The sequence below is a fragment of the Hyperoodon ampullatus genome (genome assembly GCF_949752795.1).
Source record: "Hyperoodon ampullatus genome assembly, chromosome: 9".
Classification (NCBI taxonomy): domain Eukaryota; kingdom Metazoa; phylum Chordata; class Mammalia; order Artiodactyla; family Ziphiidae; genus Hyperoodon; species Hyperoodon ampullatus.
Genome location: NC_136922.1, coordinates 16,465,208 through 16,486,049, shown reverse-complemented (window position 1 = coordinate 16,486,049; position 20,842 = coordinate 16,465,208). Strand labels below are relative to the sequence as shown.

The 20,842-nt window shown below is 40.0% G+C and overlaps 2 protein-coding genes and 1 pseudogene across 3 annotated transcripts in view; 1 reads left to right on the top strand and 2 right to left on the bottom strand.

The window, feature by feature from the left end:
* Positions 1-5,982, bottom strand: part of NME8 (NME/NM23 family member 8) — a gene marked incomplete at both ends in the record, with an annotated part of 36,622 nt that extends 30,640 nt beyond the window's left edge. The window contains 4 exons of the mRNA XM_079711448.1: positions 2,730-2,801; positions 5,509-5,615; positions 5,814-5,871; positions 5,950-5,982. Of these exons, the coding sequence (XP_079567574.1) occupies positions 2,730-2,801; positions 5,509-5,615; positions 5,814-5,871; positions 5,950-5,982 (270 nt within the window). The remainder of the gene's footprint in view (positions 1-2,729; positions 2,802-5,508; positions 5,616-5,813; positions 5,872-5,949) is intronic.
* The window catches only part of PNPLA8 (patatin like domain 8, phospholipase A2), a 137,858-nt gene that overhangs the window by 38,607 nt on the left and 78,409 nt on the right, over positions 1-20,842 (top strand). The gene's annotated exons all lie outside the window — the stretch shown is intronic.
* LOC307057999 (putative G-protein coupled receptor 141) lies at positions 14,219-15,100 on the bottom strand (annotated as a pseudogene). The gene has a single exon. The product of its transcript is annotated as a putative G-protein coupled receptor 141 (transcript).

Genomic DNA, 20,842 nt, shown 5'->3' with positions numbered 1-20,842 from the left:
CAGTTGGATACACAAGTCTGGTGCTCAAAGTATAGGATTCAGCTGAAGACATGAACTTGAGTTATTGATATATGAGGTGATGATTGAAACTGTGTGTCGAAGAAGTTTTCTAAGGAGAGTATATAGCATGATGAAGTCGATATGTAATGGCTGCATGAAGAAAGGGGAACCTGCAAAGGAGAGAGGAGGAGGGGGACTAGCATCTAGGAAGCAAAAGGAAAACCAAGTCACAACAGCCAAAAGAAGAAGATGTTCCAAAAAGGAGGGCATGGTCACCACATGTACTACGTTTGAGAGGTACAAAATGATGAGCACCTAAAAGCATTCATTATAGGGCTTCCCTGGTGGCGCAGTGGTTGAGAGTCCGCCTGCCGATGCAGGGGACACGGGTTCGTGCCCCGGTCCGGGAAGATCCCACATGCCGCGGAGCGGCTGGGCCCGTGAGCCATGGCCGCTGAGCCTGCGCGTCGGGAGCCTGTGCTCCGCGACGGGAGAGGCCACAACAGTGAGAGGCCCGCGTACCGCAAAAAAAAAAAAAAAAAGCATTCATTATATTTAGCAACAGGCTGGTCACTGGATACATTAGCAACAGCCAGTTTGGTGGAATAATCAGAAAGAAGTTAGATTGAATGGGCTGAAGAATTAATGGGATGAGAAGAAATGGAATGGAAATAAATACAGAAACTCTTCTGAGCAGTTTAGCTGTGAGGTAAAGCATAGAGGTGAATGGTAGCTGGAGAGGGACACGGTATCAAAAAGAGGTATTATTTCTTTTCATTGGAAAGATTTAATCATATTCAAAGGCCAATAAGAAGGCTCCAGTTGAGAAAGGTTTGAATGAAACCTGACACTCTATTTACTATTTCCCACTAAAAGGAACCTCCAAGAGCTTTCTAATATCCATTGAAAAAGCCCTTCCTGCTGAGACGTTGGAACGAATTTGCTGTCAGCTAAGAATGCTGCCCACTGCAAAGGTGGTTTTGTGGTCACAGATTGAGATTCTTTTTTTTTTAATTTTGTATTTTTATACAATGTTTCAAGGTTACTTTCCATTTGCAGTTATTACAAAATATTGACTAAATTTCCCATGGAGATTCTTAAATTAGAGCATTGAACGTGGAGCAACGGGTGATAACAAAGTCTGAGGCGTGACTGGAGGAGGTGCGTTGGAAATTTCATTGACAGTTAGGAGGTGAAGAATCGAGAGGCCAGGATGTTGAAGTCCCAGAGTGATGGCAGCACGTGGGTTTGAAAGGAGGATTTTGGACCACATGCCAAAGTCTTCAGGGTGGGCATGGGTCTGCTGCTCAGATCTGACTCGCTCAGCAGGTGACGGCCGCCCCAGAGCTGCAGACGCTACATGGTGGCCACCTGCCCAACCTCTCCTCCTCAGTCCCAGGCCCCCAACTGCTGCTGCTACTAAAGCCTTCTCGTTGTCCCATTAGCCCGCCGAGCCCATTTCTGCCTCGTGCAGTTACCTAAACGACATCTAGGCCAGGACTCAGCAAACTATGACCCAATACAGAGACAGTATTTCTGCAAAGCTGAAACACTTACTCTCTGGCCCGTTACAAATAAGCTGGCTGACCCTTCATGTAAATCATCAAATCCTTCCTAGCCAACTGACAGCAAGATCTACAGTGTAATTTTTTAAATTCAATTAACCCCGTCATTCACCTCCCAGAAATAGCTGTAAGATTATTGTGGTTTTTGTTTGTTTTTTTTTTTTTGCGGTACGCGGGCCTCTCACTGTTGTGGCCTCTCCCGTTGCGGAGCACAGGCTCCGGACGTGCAGGCTCAGCGGCCACGGCTCACAGGCCCAGCCGCTCCGCGGCATGTGGGATCTGTCCGGACCGAGGCGCGGACCTGTGTCCCCTGCATCGGCAGGCGGACTCTCAACCACTGCGCCACCAGGGAAGCCCAAGATTATTGTTTAACAAAAGCAAAAATCATATCTGAGAAGTGCTTTTTTAATAATTATTTATAATATCAAAAAATGCCTTTTCAACAGCAAGAGAACAGTCCAAACCCTCTCTGGGAGGTGTTTCCTTACTATCCCAATTCTTTAGCTGTGTAGCAGCTATGCTCTGTATCACACAACTTAGCACTTACCCAGATATTCTTCTTTTAGAAAACAGCACTTATAAGGTTTTTCTGATTATTAAAGTTTTGTTTATCTTGGAATATTTGGAAAATATTGAAAAGTATAAGAAGAAAATTTAAATTACGCATCCTTTCCCCATACATAGAAAACTACTATTAACATTTTGGTGAATACACTGCCTGCCTTCTTTCTATGCATTTGTAAATACAGAGATAAAAGCAATATACATTACAAGATAGTGATCATACAAATATTTCCTCGTATTGGTACACAAGAATATTTATAACCAATTCTCTTCCACTGGGTACCAAAGACATTTCCAATTTTTCACTCCTGTAAGTAATAATTCATCATACAAGTCTCTGATATTTCCCTAGGAAAGGTAAATACCATTTTATTTTTATTTTCCCTGATCCACTAAATGTGTGGTAGTCTAATCTTCTCAATCCGTTATGAGCTCCTACAGGTCAAGTTATAAATATTTTAATTGACAAGCATATTTATGGCAAAAAAAACTCTACAGTTACTATCATCAGAAAACAGTTCCAATAATTGTACAATGTTACTTGCTCTCTAGCTGTAAATTGGAATCTGATAATACACTTGAGATGATAAATATACTTACAACACTAAAGAGAAAAACAGGTTCACATTTATCTCTAAATGGCTGCAAAGTCACAATGCTGTCAGCTTCCGCCTGAAAAAGATTATTTCATATAATAATAAAGGACACTACACTCAAGTCATTTGATATACTGTATTCAAAAAATGCAGAGATACTTTTTTTTTATGTTTACTACAACATTTTCTGAGTATGTTATAGCTGTTTTTACAATCAGATTACACATTCTGGCAGTTCAGACCCTGCCTCATTTGGCTTCAACCTTACTTCTCACTGTTCATCTTTACCCAACCTGCGGCTAAACTCATCTCCTGTGGTCTGCGTTACACCACCTGCACTTTCCCCCTTGTTCCCTGCTCCGGCCCTTCCTTTTCCAGCCCAGCTCGAGTGTCCTCCAAGAACTCTGCCTTGACCTTCCTGCTGCAAATCATCTCCCCTCCACATAGCACTTCACTACCCTTCTCTCCGGGCACCTCTAGTTCCTTTCAATATTGCACTACCGTTATATGGACCTAGCTCATCTCTGTTTGGAGAGCTGCATGCACAGAGAGATGATGTTTTATACTCACCCTCGCATGTCACCCCCCACCTATCAGTCAGAGGGCCATGCATAAAAAGGAGCTTCCTAAATGTTTCTTGAATAAACTGGTGGTCAGATTTCAAAGTCTTTGATTTTAAAGTTTTCTCACAAATTTCAAGTTGTCCTAAATTGATTACCAACAACTATATATTAAGTAATAGTATGTTCCTGCATATTAACATAACATCCCTTGGGCCAGCTGTCTGGATACGTTGTGTTGTAGGGTCTTCTACATAAGAGTTGTTCTATGTTGTGTTGTAGGGTCTTCTACATAAGAGTTGTTTTTTGGACCCTAAGGCGATTGTTTTCAAACTGGGATTTCTAGAGGTGCCTCAACCGTGGCCAAGGATGGTAAGGGCGGAGTCGAGCCAAGGTCCCTCAGCCCTGTGTCAGCCGGCCAGAGGGGCTGTGTTGTAATCTTTTTTTGGCATATTGAATTCTACATCATTCTCTTTTCTTTCTTTCTTTCTTTCTTTCTTTTCTTTCTCTCTCTCTTTTTAAAAAAGTAGGTTCTATTGTTGAAAGGAACTAATCTATAATATTAAAAGACAGTAGCCAAAGATTACATTTAAAAGTAGTCTAGCCATCATCATTGCAATTTTTATATTATAATAAAGTATTAACAATTAAAGCATTTGGTAATATTCCTTAAAAACTATAATATAAAACATTTACTGAATTTTTATATGTATAGGCACAATGTTAGGACAAGTCTTCAAGTCTTTTAAAAGGGTCACATAATAGAAAAAATTTGGTACTGACCATTCAGCTTAGGGTGATTTCAATAGGTAATGAGCCTCATAGGTTTCAATTTTGGACTTAAGTTTACAAGTTCAGAAATGATCCCTTTCCCTGATAAACTGCAGGAAAAAAAGTATCCAGCAGAGGGCGCCCCTCCATTGCGCCCAGCAGAGGTTTGGAGACTTAAAAAATTTTTTTTCACTGTTGATGAGCTGATCATAGCAGAAAAATAGTATCGATCTATGTGAATGTACTACAGTTGGATATGCTCAAACAGAAGAGGAACCATTCAGAGAGAATGCTCAAAATTTTTTGTTGTTAGTTTCAACAGATGGTTGCATTATGAATAGGACATATTGTGGAAAGATTTTACTAGCACTTCCCGGTGGTATAGACATAGAGACGAAATGAACTGGTCTGGACATGTTTCTGTCTAATAGAACTAGAATGTGAGTCACATATATACTTTTAAATTCTCTAGTAGCCACATTTAAAAACTGAAAAACAGGTGGAAATAATCTAATAATATACTTTACTTAACCCAATATATCCCCAAATGATCATTTTAACATGTAATCGATGTAAAAAATTAATGAGATATTTCACATTCTTTTTTCATATGAAGGCCTCAAAGCCTAGTGTGTATTTTACACTTAGAGTACATCTCAATTTGTGGGCCAAATTTTAATCATAAATAATTGATCTCGAATTAGATTTCATAAAGTTTACAGTCAAAGAGGTAGAGTCACATATCCAAGTTGTCCCAAATAATTTTAAAAGTTTTACAATAACCGAATGGAGTATCGGTTTTTTTATATAAATTTAATACAGTTACACTAGCCACAGTTCGAGTGCTCAAAAGCCATTTATGCCTAGTGGTTATCATATTAGACAACAAAGCTCTAAGCAGTTGATAATTTGACATAGATAAATTGAATAATCAATACATTGGGGTCTAATGAGATCCCAGTGCGTCTCTAATGAGACCCTAATGAGTTTGGCTGTAATATTTTATTTTATTTTATTTGTTTGTTTTTTGGCTGTAATATTTTAATCCATTGTCACATGTGGGAAGCAAATAAGGGAGGGTAAAATCGCTACCATTTACAATTAACTGGATAAATGACCAGAGTCCTATCCAATGCTTTGCAGTAAAAGGCAATTTACAGGCCTTATTCTGAACACATACCATATGGTCAAGTGAAAAGAAGTATGGCAATAGACAGATAACCATTTTTATGTTTTTCTAACGTTCACAACCATGGTAAATAACCTCAGTATTGTACGAATGGGGTAAAAATTACATTCGTTCTCAGATCCAGTAGAATTAAATATAGAGTAAAACTGCTAACAAAACACTGTCCATTTTGAAGAGTTGACAGATTGTTTGAATTAAGACAATCCTTAAAGAGACTATAAAGTAACAAGAAAATAATAGTTTAATGGAAATGAAAGCCTTACTACAGCAAAATGCAGAATTTCATCTTCGTTCAGCTCGTTTTTCAGTTTTCTGAATAAGGTTTGCATTGCTTTGCAAGGTCCACACCAGGCTTGGTAAACATCGATCACTAGAAGATGATAATATTTGCGAAAGAACAGAGTCAAAGAGTCTAGAGTAACAGCTTATCCCAACCTTTGGGGCAGGGGCAGGAGAAGAACAGAGCAGCTTTTTATTCTGGGAAGTGGGGAGTGGTGCTCCATGTTGGGGTGCCTGGAGGTGCCCTGGATCCAACTCCGGATGGCGAACACCTGCGGAGCCCCAGTACCTGTTAGGCCTTTGTTCTGCAGCATCTCCTCCCACAGGCTTTGATTATTGATGACCTCCTGCAAAAAGGAAGGTGCTGTCAAAGGTCTTCAAAGGCCAACGCACCAAGTAAAGACTTGCTGATGTGTCCTGCCCACCTGTAACTTGATTTCTCGCTTTTTGCTTGCCATGTATCCGCTATCACATGAAAGAGGGAAGAAAAATAGAAAACATGTAAAAGGAAATTTAAATAATGTTCTTTATTTCTTGATTCATTCAAGCAGCATCTTACGCACTGCAGAAGTTTTCCTTCAGCAATACTGGATTATGCCACTTTCCCCTCTTCTGGAGAGAGAGAAGCCAGGGTCTCTGAAGAACTCTTCAGGCTGGGCACTGTGCTAAATGCTTGCAGCAGCCGTGGTATCTTTCTCTCCCAATAATTCTGAAGCAAAATAAGACATAAAAGAAGCAGACTCACAAATATCGAGAACAAACTAGTGGTTACCAGAATAGGAGGTACAAACTCTTGGGTGTATGACAGGCTCCAGGATGTATTGTATAATACGGGGAATATAGCCAATATTTTTTAATAACTGTAAATAGAAAGTAACCTTTAAAAATTGTATAAAAAATGAACATTTTTTTAAAAAAGGTGTTTCGTAAGATGAGCAACCAGTTGCGTGTTTTGCAAAACTATGGCCAGCTCGCTAACGCACCCACTGTCCTTTACTCTAGATTTCCTGGGACTGAACCGGCAATAAAGCATTAGCTTCAAAAACAAAAAGAACTGTTAGGAGTCACAGTTTCTTAGAGTTTTGTCTGTTTGCCTGCAGTACAATGGAGTGTCCCCTCTGTGTGCACACATGTTCATTGTCAATGAACACGCTCATGGATCTTTCTTGGGTCCACGCCAAGGAGATTTAATTTTTAGAACAAGGCCACTAGTGTGCTCTGGGCCAAGACATAAACTTCCCGCAGCTGTTAAATCAGTGAGGCCCAAATGCCCTACTCACGGGTGTCAGGGTCATTTAGCTGCGGGTCTGACTGCGTGTGTGACAGCGGACACTAGTGTGAAACAAAGGAGTGACCACAAACAAGCCTCCATCCAGCAACGGGTGTGGGCTCTTCCTCTGGTTGCTAGATTGGGGTGTTTCAAGAACACGAACTAAAGGGGGATGTAAATCACCTCCCTTACCGAGGCCTGAGTTTCAGTGGGGTGAGTTCAGCCAAGTCCAAGTCCCTGGGGCGCCCCGCAGGACCGGGGCGGGGCGGGGGGAGAGGAGAGGGGGCGCCGGGCTCCCAGGCTGCCTCTGCCCCGGCTGGTCCAGCTGAAGGACCAGGCAGAGGATGGATACCAGGATGGGCCGGGAAGCGGAGGGCGCCAACGTTTCCTTCCACCCGTCCTGCTGCCCGCGAGCCCTGCCCCCCACTACCCGAGGACCGCGACTCCAGCGCGCAGACCTGGGCAGCGGTTACAGAGCAGTTGGCGCCGAAGTTCGGCCCCTCCCTGCTGCCTCCTCCCGTCTGGGCGCCCCCAGCCTCTCCCCTCCACCTCCAACGTGCGCTCGCTCGCGCAGGTTTCCGTCGTGACTCTGCCACGGCGGCTCACCACGTACAAGATGAAACCTGTGTGCCTCGGATTGGAGCGGAGGGCTCTCCAAGGTCCAGGCCAGCCGGTCTCCCCAAATTCTCCTGCGCCTACCTCTGCTCTTCTTTTTAAAAAAATCATTTAGAAATCAAGTTAGGGGCAAGACAGGAATAAAGACACAGACCTACTAGGGAATAGACTTGAGGATATGGGGAGCGGGAAGGGTAAGCTGTGACAAAGCGAGAGGCATGGACATACATACACTACCAAACGTAAGGTAGATAGCTGGTGGGAAGCAGCCGCAGAGCACAGGGAGATCAGCTGGGTGCTTTGTGACCTCCTGGAGAGGTGGGATAGGGAGAGTGGGAGGGAGGGAGACGCTAGAGGGAAGGGATATGGGAACGTGTGAATATGTATAACTGATTCACTTTGTTATAGAGCAGAAACTAACATACCATTGTAAAGCAATTATACTCCAATAAAGATGTAAAAAAAAAAAAAAAAGAATCAAGTTAGACTTACAAGAAAATTGCAAAAGTAGTACCCTGAGCTACCATACGCTCTCCCCTTAGCTTGGCATCTTTCATAATTATGGTATAATTATTGAAACCAGGAAGCTAACGTTGATAAAGTGTTAACTACACTGTAGACCTCGTACAGATCTTTGCCGTTTTCCTAAGAATGAACTTTTCCTGGTCCTGGATTCCATCCTGAGTCCCACATTATATTTAGTTGTCCTCTCCTTGCACTTCTCCAACCTGGGCCAGTTCTTCTGGACCATCTTTCTTTTTTTTTCTTTTTTTTTTTTTTGCGGTATGTGGGCCTCTCACTGCTGTGGCCTCTCCCGTTGCGGAGCACAGGCTCCGGACGCGCAGGCTCAGCGGCCATGGCTCACGGGTCCAGCTGCTCCGCGGCATGTGGAATCATCCCGGACCGGGGCACGAACCCGTGTCCCCTGCATCGGCAGGCGGACTCTCAACCACTGCGCCACCAGGGAAGCCCCTGGACCATCTTTCTTTGTCTTGTAAAACCTTGGTGTGTGTGCGCGTCTGTGTGTGTGTTTTACTTCATTATGTCATTTGCAGAATTTATATCAGGAAATTTTTAAAGTAACTTAAAAAAAATATACTGTCCTTTTCATGCCGTGTGAATGCTATCATTTACGCTTACCTTAACATTTTTCAACTTACTTTGTTTTCTCTTACTCTTAGGATACAAGTCTACCCAATGCATTGGGTCAGCTGACTGTTCCTCATGGTGGTTTTTTTTTTTTTTTTGGTGTTTGTGACTTTTCCTGTGAGTTAATTTTTAGCAAGGATTGCTTTTTAAAAAATTTTATTCAAGTATAGTTGATTTACAATGTTTTGTTAATTTCAGCTGTATAGCAAAGTGATTCAGTTATCATATATATATGTATTCTTTTTCATATTCTGTTTTTAATTTATTTTATTTATTTATTTTTGGCTGTGTTGGGTCTTCTCTACTCCGCGTGGGCTTTCTCTAGTGGCGAGCAGGGGCTAATCTTCGTTGCGGTGCGCAGGCTTCTCGTTGCAGTGGCTTCTCTTGTTGCAGAGCATGGGCTCTAGGGCGCGGGCTTCAGTAGTTGCGGCACGCAGGCTGAGTAGTTGTGGCTTGCGGGCTCTAGAGCTCAGGCTCAGTAGTCGTGGTGCACGGGCTTAGTTGCTCCGCGGCATGTGGGATCTTCCCGGACCAGGACTCGAACCCATGTTCCTGCATCGGCAGGCAGATTCTTAACCATTGTGCCACCAGAGAAGTCCCTCATATTCTTTTCTATTATGGTTTATCACAAGATATTGAATATAGTTCCGTGTGCTATACAGCAGGACCTTGTTGTTTATCCAGTCTATATATAATAGTTTGCATCCAGCAGGGATTGCTTTTAGTATGAGCCCCTGTGACAGGACTGTGGAAGCATAGCTACACAATGATGTCCCATGTGCCTTTGCCTGGCCCATCAATATTTAGACCACCAGACAATATGTATGTTAATTTCTCAGCTTAGATTTCCTATTTCCCTTAGCTGAAAATCCAAATCCATATCTATGACTAGCACAATTCTGGGACTTGAATTTCTCATCAGTGACTTTTTATCCAAGTAGAATTTCTATGGATGGCAAGCACTTCACACCTTCCACTAAACCAGTTGGAGGGCAAATGTTTATAGTTCCATTTCAGAAATGGGACAGCCCGTCTTTATTTCCAGCAGTATACAAGTAGTTGGAGCTAACTGTGAATTATGGACTCTCAACCCCGTAGTATGTGGACCTACAGGGAAGTAGATATCAGAATCCCAGCCATATCTGTTAAGGCTTGTTTTCCATTCTAATACTCCAATGAAATCTTTCTGCTCCAGTCAGCTCACCCCTGTGACTTCAATTTCCTCTTTTGCTTCTCTGTCCTAGGTATTTCTTTCCCTTCGTTTTCAGCTAAATTAAAAGTTGTTGAAATTAAAATTTGAGTTATTTTATTCAGTATTTTATGTAAACCTAAACTGGGCATCTTTCTGCACCAGCTCAGTAAACCATGTTGACTGGATATTAACCTGCTGATTTTTCGTCACAGCCTCCCCTGTCATTATTGCCTTCCCTATAACTTTATGATTCTTAACTTTGCTTAAAAATCAAACTTTCCTCAAGTTTTCTTTAATTTCCTGCAGCAGATAATTTTTAGAGATGGTGCTTCTGAGCCTTCCTTAGCTACTGCCTTTCCAGTGGTCTAACTTCCTTTCCCCATTGCCCCAGGATGAGTGTTTTCTCATCACCCCTCCTCAGAGGGTAATAGACAGGGTGAGTGGCTGACTTGGCCTGGGAATTACTTTGTACCCACTTTTATGGGAGTGAGTTCACTAGTAATATCTATACTTGGAGTACAAGTCGTGTGTGTAACTTCCAGTTTAATTCCCTGTTTTAAGCAAGTTTCACATGGGTCACTCTGTTCTTCCAAGGTGGCCTCTTTCTCACGAACTTTTTATTTCTCTGATTTGCTGGAGAAAGACAAATACAACTCTGACTACCAACATTCCCTGCTTGTGTTTGTCCTGATTCTGAGCAGCCTGGGAACACACCTCCCACCATGCACTGCTCCATTCGCAGTTTGTTTTTTTTTAACATACATAACTATTTCTTGATTTTAGGCTAACAGTTAGTCACATAATTTCTGGAGCCCATTTCACAAGCTTTAGTTTTTTTTATCCCAGTTCTTCTCATAGGTTCCCCCAGAAAGCCATCTGATAAACCTCTGGGGAACCAAAGTTTTCCTTTGGGCTCACTTTGGCAGCAACACAGGTGCCAGAACTTTCCTCTTTAGGAACCTCTTCCTCTGTGCCAACTATTGGGTTGAACCTAAGAGTCAATTTACTGACAACCTAACCCTGGTGAAATAGCAGTTATCAAAAATATACACCACTCCTTCTATAACACCGGAAGGTGAAGTGTAGAGACAATACGTACCCTTGATATATATCCTTGATTGTAAGGTGCTGTTCAGAAAAACTCTTGCAGGTAATTCTACTCATCTACTTGGTCCATTATGGGAATAAGGATCCTGTCTACAAAGGTCAATTGCCTCTCTTAACCCTATAGTTGCTTCCTGTACTCCAACCCATGTGCAGTGCTTGGAAAATTTTTTTAATGAAATTTCTCGTATTAACCCAAAAAGATGTTATTGTGCAGCACGTACAGGAAGCCTTTAGTAGGTGCCACAACTGTTCATGCACATGTTTCAAAGTCTTCACTTAATGATTTTACTATTTAAGGAAAAACATCACTGCTACAAAAAGAAGCTTCAATCTATTCTCAAATGATCACAGACATTTACCGGCGTTCAAGACATGCAAGGCAATAGGTGAAGTTGAGTTTTTAAACATCATTCCTACTAATTACAAAAAGCTTGACTGTTGAGGCTTTGAAACATAAACTTGATGAGCTTTTGATTTGGCTCTTCCTAGTATAGACTTCAAGGACAAGTGCAGTCTGAAAATGTTATTTAAAAGAAAATATATTTATATTTGATTATAGGAGAGTGTAAGTTAGAAATGCCAGAGACCCCCTGAGAGTGTTACCCCTGAAGGATCTAGGAGTAGATTGTTTTGCTTCTTGTATGGATTTGACATTATCTTTCAAGTTTCATTCAAAATTCCTGCCCTGACCTGCCTTTTTTTTGGTCCTTGTGCAGCACTATCTATAGTATTCAGTTTTTTTCTTGGGTCATAGGTTTATCAGCACCTTACTGTTTTACTTGTAGGTTCTCTGGATCTCTGAATATACATGAAAACCCAGAGGAGAGGAACTGGGTAGCTGAATTGCTGAATTATTTTCACTTTACTCTCTTCCTCTTGTGGTTCTCTCTGGCACCTGGCTCACCACTTGCACATAAACACTCAAAACTTAGTTGATAGGCTTCCCTGGTGGCACAGTGGTTGAGAGTCCGCCTGCCGATGCAGGGGACGTGGGTTCGTACCCCGGTCCGGGAAGATCCCACATGCTGCGGGGCGGCTGGGCCCGTGAGCCATGGCTGCTGAGCCTGTGTGTCCGGAGCCTGTGCTCCATAATGGGAGAGGCCACAACAGTGAGAGGCCCGCGTACCGCAAAAAAAAACAAACAAAAAAAAACAGTGGTTTGATTTGTAGGGTAGGATTAAATATATACAATCAGATAAGACCCATTCCTTGCTCTCAAGTATCTCATGGTCTGAAGTGTGGGGAGTATAAGAGATAATTACATACAGACAAATAATTATAAGGCAGTTTGACAAGGGCAATAATAGATGGTCTGTACAAATACATTCATCAGGTATCTGATAGTAATACCTGATATGTTGTTTTTCTATATTATCTTGATAGTAACATTTCGTTACATTTCATCAAGATACTTCACTAAACAAAGAGCAGTCTTATCCCTAAGAGAAAAACCTTTTGAGAGAGAATATTGTCATTGCTTGAATGGTCTTCAGGAACAGTGGATTTCAGGTTATTTTGATCTTACATCCTTATCATTAAAAAAAATTTGTATACATCCCCATAAAGTAATATTCATAGTTTATACCCATGCATTGCTGTAGTTCCTTTATATATATTTTATATATTTTAATAGAAATATATAATATTTCTATTTTAATAGAAAATAAATAGAAATAAATTTCTACTACACTCTTCCTGCATTCCACTAACTTATTATTGTTCCCACTCCCACTCTGAAGTCTACTGCTCAAAAGCAAATGCATTAAAAAAAAAACAAACAAAAAAGATTGTCTGGCTTCCCTGGTGGTGCAGTGGTTACGAATCTGCCTGTTGATGCAGGGGACACGGGTTCAAGCCCTAGTCTGGGAAGATCCCACATGCCGTGGAGCAACGAAGCTCGTGCACCGCAACTACTGAGCCTGCTCTCTAGAGCTCGTGAGCCACAACTACTGAGCCCGTGTGCCACAACTACTGAAGCCCACGTGCCTAGAGCCTGAGCTCCGCAACAAGAGAAGACACCGCAATGAGAAGCCCTCACACCGCAACGAAGAGTAGCCCCCGCTCACCACAACTAGAGAAAGCCCGCACACAGCAACGAAGACCCAACGCAGCCAAAAAAAAAAAAAGATCGTCCCCATATAACAGGTTTTATGATGTTGACCATACAGTATGGTGAACTTTAGATACTGCATCATTTCCCCCTGTTGCAGGAGGTACCATTTTTCCTCCTTTTCAAGTAATCTATTTGACTTTCTGCCTGATAGACCCAGTAGAAAATCATGTGGAAATGGAAACTCAAAAGCCAATTTCAAGATACGTGTACATTTGTAATTATTGGTGGAGTTTTTCAGTTTTCTCCAAAATCCAGAATGAGTTGGAAGAAGTGGTAAGTCCTCTTTATGGAGCATAATTATAAGCAAAGCAAAGCATAAGAGCATATCAATGTCTGTACTTGATAAGTAGAATCTGAGTTCTGAGTTGGTTGTCTTGGTTGTTGTATTGACTTTAACTGATACCAGTGTTGATTTTAATTGTATAAAACTACTTGGTCATATAGGATGCCTTGAACCAGCTTAAGGACAGTCCCACAGTCTGAAAGGCATGGCTCTAATACAGTCTTCCATCACGCTTAAACTAAGTCCAGCTGGCTTCCACTTTTTCCTGTTTCTTTTCCTGCTTCACGGATCCATGTCTGGGAAGGTAGATCTGGGACGTAACCTCGGCTTCCTGACTACCTACTATACCTTAATCAGAATCAAACCACATCAATACCCCATCAGTCCCAAAAGAATTTCCTCTAAGTCTCTTGACTATCTGAGCTAATCCTTTCCTACAAATACCACAGCCAGCGGCCATAGCTTTCCTGGCTATCAGAAATTTTCAAGAAGTTGAATATAAGTTGAATAAGTTAAGGCTTCTGTAGAGTCTTTATCTTCATGTTCTCTGGACCGTGAAGAATAATTTAGAAATGGAGGGAAAGAACATTCTACGATCAAAGCTCAGTGAGAGTAAATGCAAAGAGGAGAACAGCCTGGAGAGTGCATGGAGAAAGGCAATAGCTATGCTTAGCGGAAGTAAACATTGCAAGAAAAAAGAGGTAGGGATTGAGTCTGGATGGTCGGGGTCAACTTGTGTAGAGTTAAGGTGATCAAACATATTCTTTGTTAATGAAGAACTGATAACAGTTCTCCAAGAAGAGGGAAACAATCAATCTTCATTACCTTTTCATGGAAAAATAATGTTGATGATGATTAAGAGCAAGAATTTGAAAAATTTCAAAGTCATGGAAGCACCCACTGAATCAAAACTATTTTATCACAATAGTGAAAAACTGATTATAAAGCAAGTAACATAGGAGTATTTAATGGATAACACCCCCTACGAAACACAGCATATCCAGACAACAAGCAGTAGTTAAAGCAAAAAAAAAATTTCATTATAAAGAACTAACTCAGAATTTTCTATCTCTGAATAATGTTGAATGAAATGTACCTGGAAGGCATGGTGGGGTACAAAACAGACCACTATTACAAGGAGGAAGAAGAAGTTCTTGATTTGAGCTCTGTATTCTTGATGGGCCTACATGTCGGGCCAAAGAGTCTTTACCAGTTGAACGATAACCCCCATCTGTATCAGAAAGAGGGTCCCAACCATCGTCATCAGAATGATGATCATAGAGTAGTTCAAGATAATGCATTCCCTGTGGTTGAGGTCTCTGTAGAACTCAAAGCATTGTTGTTCTGAGTAACTTGGTTGGGTGCCATATTGTAAAAAAAATATTGGCAAAAAAATGACACCACCCACCATCCAAATAATAATGCTTAAAACCACCGCATGGTACTTTGGAACTGCTGCATTTGGAGTTTCTTAAAATACATGAGCAATTGGAGTATGAGATGGCCACATAGAAAGCAAAGGTGAAGTACATATGACCATATATTATGCGGCTAACCAATCATCAGGTGAAGAATCCAAACTCCCAGACGACTGATGTATAATAGCTGAGGCGAAAGGGAAGGCTGACCAGGAGGATGGAGTGTAGCACTATGATGTTGAGAACGATGGTGGCAATCACTGACTGGCTGTTCCTTCTGGGCATACAAGACATTGTAATAGCTCCTGCAGCACCTCCCAGCAAAACCGTGCTGTAGAGCATTATGAGAATCATCCTGCAGTGCCTGTCGTGGCGGCCCGGGTCTATGTTGGAAGCGTTTGACAGGGTGGTTGTATTGATCGGCTCCATATTTCACCACAAAATGCTTAGAAGACCATAAACCCCTAAATCAAAAGTTTTACAAAATTAGAATGGATATATTGAAACTGCACAGCAACTGCACATGAATAGTCTTGTTTTGCCATCCCAGCCCACTATTGACAAGCCTAAAACTGGGTACCCAATAAGTATTGTCAGAGACTCGTCTTAATTACCCAAAGATATTGAAGAGACAGAGAGAGTGAAACAAAATGACAAAAATAAGACTGTCTGAATATAAAACTTGTAACTGTGCACTCAGGCATTCTACTCACAGATATGTCTAAACTCACATACCAGGGCGGGGATGAGCATAAGACATATTAGCCTCTGGCATGAAGTTTAAGGAACGGCTAGAGACTCAGTCATCAAAATAAATAATAGTCTAATGCAATATTTTTTAAAAATCAAAATTAATGCAAAAAATTGATGATGAACAAAATAAATTTTAAACAAAGGCAGGGTCCATATGCACCCAACACTCATTCATATGAGACCTGTAAAGGCCGTCCATCCTATTGTCAGAAAATCCAGTTTGAGATACCACAGAGAAGACCATGTAAATCACATGTAATTATTGGAAGAAGGTATATCAGACACTTTAAAATATTTTCTGTGAATAGCTTTGGGAAAAGGAACAGCATATAATATAATATTACCTGCACTCTTCTTCCAAACTCTGAAATTTTCCTGGACTGGTATGTTACATTTTGGTAAAAAGCTGGGGTTCGGGGGTGGGTTCTGTTTAGTTTTCACTTAAGTTTTTCAGGTATGGATGCATAAGGGATAGTGATCATATAGCAGAGAGACAGACTGCTTGGCAATGTACATTCCTGCATCTAAGTGTCACTTGGCCATTTGGTTGCTCTTAGGGTGTGTATAAGTCTCCTGGCCTCACGGAGCTCTGGCTATGAAATGCAAAAGGTCACACTGCCTTCGTCACTGGAAAATGAAATGAGTCAGTGCATTTGAGACAGCTTTATAACTGAAAAAAAAAAGCCACATAAAGTTATGATTCTTAAGGCGAAACAACAAAAGCAAAAAGACATTATTTACGTCTTTCTCCTTAGTCTACGTAGGGCAGACACACAGTTATGTTACATAAAATTGTTGTTGCATTATTAAACATTTAATAAATACCCTACAATTAAAAGCAAACTTTTTCAGACCTTTGATCAGGTGGTGTGAGACCCAGGCATCAACAGGTCAGACTTTTCTCTCTGGAAGGATCTGTGTCCATCTTCCTCACGTATCTGCTGCCCACCTGGCCAAAAGCAGAGTCTGAGCGTTTGTATCTGAGGGAGAAGTTATTCCACAGTGAACGTCTAAATATCTTAGAATTTTTCTTCTGCTACTATGGAATCTTCTTAGAATAACTAAATTTTCATTTATGAAAAACTATATTGGACCTGTCACATTGACTACCCTCAAATAAGATTTTATTGTAACTTAGAAATATAATTATAATTTGCATAACAATCTAAACTTTATGTGCTGAAATATGCATTTTAGCAAACTATATATACATATATATACACACACATATATATAAAATGCATAATGCCTGTACACTTTTTGTATGAAACAAAATAGTTTTATGTGACTTATGAACAATAAATACAATACTACTGACTTAGTTTAAAAATTTTGGTAGTCCTCAAGTCTAAGCAGACAAGATTTAAGTTTGATATGACCTTAAAGAAAGGAAAACTTAAATAATTTATCAGGTCCCACCGGTTTAAATGGACACAACTGCCAAGGCAGTGTGACGTTTGGAAATAGGTTATTAGCTGGCTAATAATGGGACAAATAATTAACACTGAAGTTGCCTCTTCAGTTGCAAATATGGGAATGAGATCTATTTTGTAAGGATGTTATGAGAAGTAAGTTAAATTGCTTGTCTAAAGACCCAACAGATTCCCTGACATGAACTAGGTCATCAAAGCGTCAATGCCACTTCTACCTCTATAATGTACACAAAGATATATCATAAACATACAATGCCATCCTTTTTTAGTTACCTCTCAGAATCATGCTATAAGTATTTAAATGCATTGAGATAAATTCATAGGGAAGGGAGGAGTTGGATCATCACTTTTCCTTGCTCTCAGGACCTTACCATTACCACCACCATCCCCTGGAAATTTTTGCTCATGAAAACCAAGTAGTGAGACTATTACTCACCCATAAAAAGGAATGAAATTGGGTCATTTGTAGAGATGTGGATGGACCTGGAAACTGTCATACAGAGTGAAATAAGTCAGAAAGAGAAAAACAAATATCGTATATTAACACATATATATGGAATCTAGAAAAATGGTATAGATGATCCTATTTGCAAAGCAGAAAAAGAGACACAGATGTAGAGGTCAAACGTATGGATACCAAGGGGGGAAGCGGGGTGGTGGAATGAATTGGGAGATTGGGATTGATGTATATACACTATTGATACTATATATAAAATAGATAACTAATGAGAACCTACTGTATAGCACAGGGAACTCTACTCAGTGCTCTGTGGTGACCTAAATGGGAAGGAAATCCAAAAAAGAGGGGATATATGTATACGTATAGCTGATTCACTTTGCTGTACAGTAGAAATTAACACAGCATTGTAAAGCAACTATACTCCAATAAAAATAAATTTAAATAAAAAAGCAAGTACTGAAATTTCTAGATCTGTTTCCTATGCAGAAACATTTAAATGAACACCCAAACTACTTACTTGTTCTTTTCCTCTTATGCTCTGCTGCTGGTGGAAGACGCAAGGCACTTTGATCATTTGCTGGTGATCTACATCAGAACAGGTAATAAGAACAGTTTGCTAGAATCAAGTCTCCAGTCAAGAAATGTCATGGGATGAATAATGAACTGTCAAAGAGCTCAAGCTTTAGACTGAGGTCTTCCGAAGTTAAACAGTCAAGATGGAGGACCCAGATAAACCATCTGGGCCACAAACAGATGTGTAGCTCTACAGCTAGTGGTGAGACAGATTCAAAGTATTCTTCTAAGTTAAGACTTTCATTTATCAATGACTTATTTGCAGTAACTTTTCTTATTAACATGAAAAACTTAGAATTTTTTTCCCAATGCTCTTTCTTATCACACTTGTATCCAAAATGTTTCATATTCAGTATAAGAATGACTGAGTGGAGTACTTTCTGTGAGATTTTTATATTCTCAAATATTCTCAAGTAAACTCAACATATTTATATCTCTGGCTTTCACTTTCCAAGACTCCCTTCCCTCAACAACTGCCATTTGGAGATATGGTTCCTTTTGAAGCTTGACCGTCTGGTGATGTAACTTCCACAAGAGGGCACGTTTTTTTCTCAAAAGTAAATTTTCTTACATCAGTCTTCTCACTTCCTGTTCTAACTTCATAGTCACCTTTAGCTGTGCTAAGACCTCAAAGCATAATTTTAAGGAAGTTGGGTTTAGTACACCTAAAGATGAAAGAGACCAACATGCCTTCAACAGTTGCGGGCAAATTCAGCCCCAAATCATATTACGGTTCAACTACAGGAATTCAAAAGGACCAAAACTCTGTCAACTGTAAAGCAAACTCATTATGGACTACATATAGGTAACAACTTGATAAAATTTTCATTTGCTTTGGAAAGAATGAATATCATCTCCACCTACGCCATCTGCTAGATGATCACCCAAAAGAGCTTGTAACCACAGAGATATAAAACAACAGAATCTAAACATAATAGAGCCATATGCTTAATTATTTCAAGAAAAATGCTCAATAGAAGATGGGATTTCCAAGTCTTACTGTCAAAAGCAAATTTGTACCAGTTCAACTCAGCTGGAAAATTTCTCATGGAACCAATTTTTCAACCCATTTTTAAACATCTCACCTTAAATTATTTCAAAAATACGAAATCTGGGTTGTAGGCCTGGATTTTGACATATTATCTGGCAGGTCTCATTTTTCAGATAAAATGTGTTTCCTGGAATCTTTGGGATAAAGTATGTTCCCATAGAAACCATGCTATATTTAGAGGTTGCTTCTCTGACGAAGGACTAACTGGGAAACAAGATAGATGTGACCAACAGTGGAGCCTAAAAATAAAAATCGGCTATAATTCAGAACTGTAGCCAGCACACAAATTGATAGCATTCACACTGGCAACATAAGGAATTCAAAGTACTAAAATGTGTGTATATTATATTTAAAACACATCTAGAAGAATGCTTGTATTTAATTTTTTTTTCTCATTACACTCAGAATTCAGCTCTTTTCATTCAGGAGTACCAAGATTTTTAAGAAAATAACAAAACCTTAGTTTGAGAGCTTAGACATTACCCAGTTCAGTACAGTACAACCTTTTCTTTTTCTTAGAGAAAATATGATTTATTGCAGTAGAGTTGATTTACAATGCTGCGTTAGTTTCAGGTATACTGCACAGTGAATCAGTTATACATATGCATATAACTATTCTTTTTCAGATTCTTTTCCCAAATAGGTTAATACAGAATACTGAGTAGAGTTCCCTGTGCTATACAGTTGGTCATTGTTGACTATTTTATATATAATAGTGTGTATATGTTAATCTTAAACTCCTAATTTATCCCTCCCCTCCATATTTCCCCTTTGGTAACCATAAGTTAGTTTTCTAAGTCTGTGAGTCTGTTTCTGTTTTGTAAATAAGTTCATCTGTATCTTTTTTTAGATTCCACATGTAAGTGATATCATATGATATTTGTCTTTCTCTGTACAACTTACTTCACTTAGTATGATAATCTCTAGGTCCTTGCATGTTGCTGCAATTGGTATTATTTCATTCTTTTTTATGGCTGAGTAATAGTCCATTGTTATGTGTACCACATCTTCTTTATCCATTCATCTCTTGATGGACATTTAGGTTGAGGTTGCTTCCATGTCTTGGCTATTGTAAATAGTGCTGCAGTGAACATTGGGGTGCATGTATTTTTTCAAATTATGGTTTTCTTTGGATATATGCCCAGGAGTGGGATTGCTGAATCATATGGTAGCTCTATTTTTAGTGTTTTGAGGAACCTCCATACTGTTTTACACAGTGGCTGTACCAATTTACATTCCCACCAACAGTGCATGAGGGTTCCTTTTCTCCACACCCTCTCCAGCATTTATTGTTTGTAGACTTTTTGATGATGGCCATTCTGACCACTGTGAGGTGATACCTCATTGTAGTTTTGATTTACATTTCTCTAATAACAAGTGATGTTGAGCAACTTTTCATGTGCCACTTGGCCATCTGTATGTCTTTTTTATGACCCTCTAATTTAACAGAGGAAGCCACCACAATTCAGAGGTTTAGAAAATTACCACAAGGTCACAGGCCTATTTAGAAAGCAGATAAGGATGAAAAATACATACCCCATTCCAAGCCTTCATGTCCACTGTATGATGCACACGTGGTAAACTTGAGATTGTTTCTTGCAGACACATTAACAATCAACAGCTTAATTTTCCACCTACTTCTCTGTGATATCTGGAATCTTATTTTTGGAATGGACCTTAATCTTTAAATAGAAGTATATTTTAAAATCCTAGAGAATTAAGATTCTTCTTTAAATATAGTTTGCCCCACAGACAAACCATTAAAGTAAGATATTAGCATTGGTGATAAGCCTAAGTGGGTTTTCAGAAGGAAAAGTTCATCTGTCCTCTGCAGGAGAAGGTCCAAAGCAGATGCTGCTGGAGATGTCACCATCTTGCCCCATCTTCCCCCTTCATGGGAG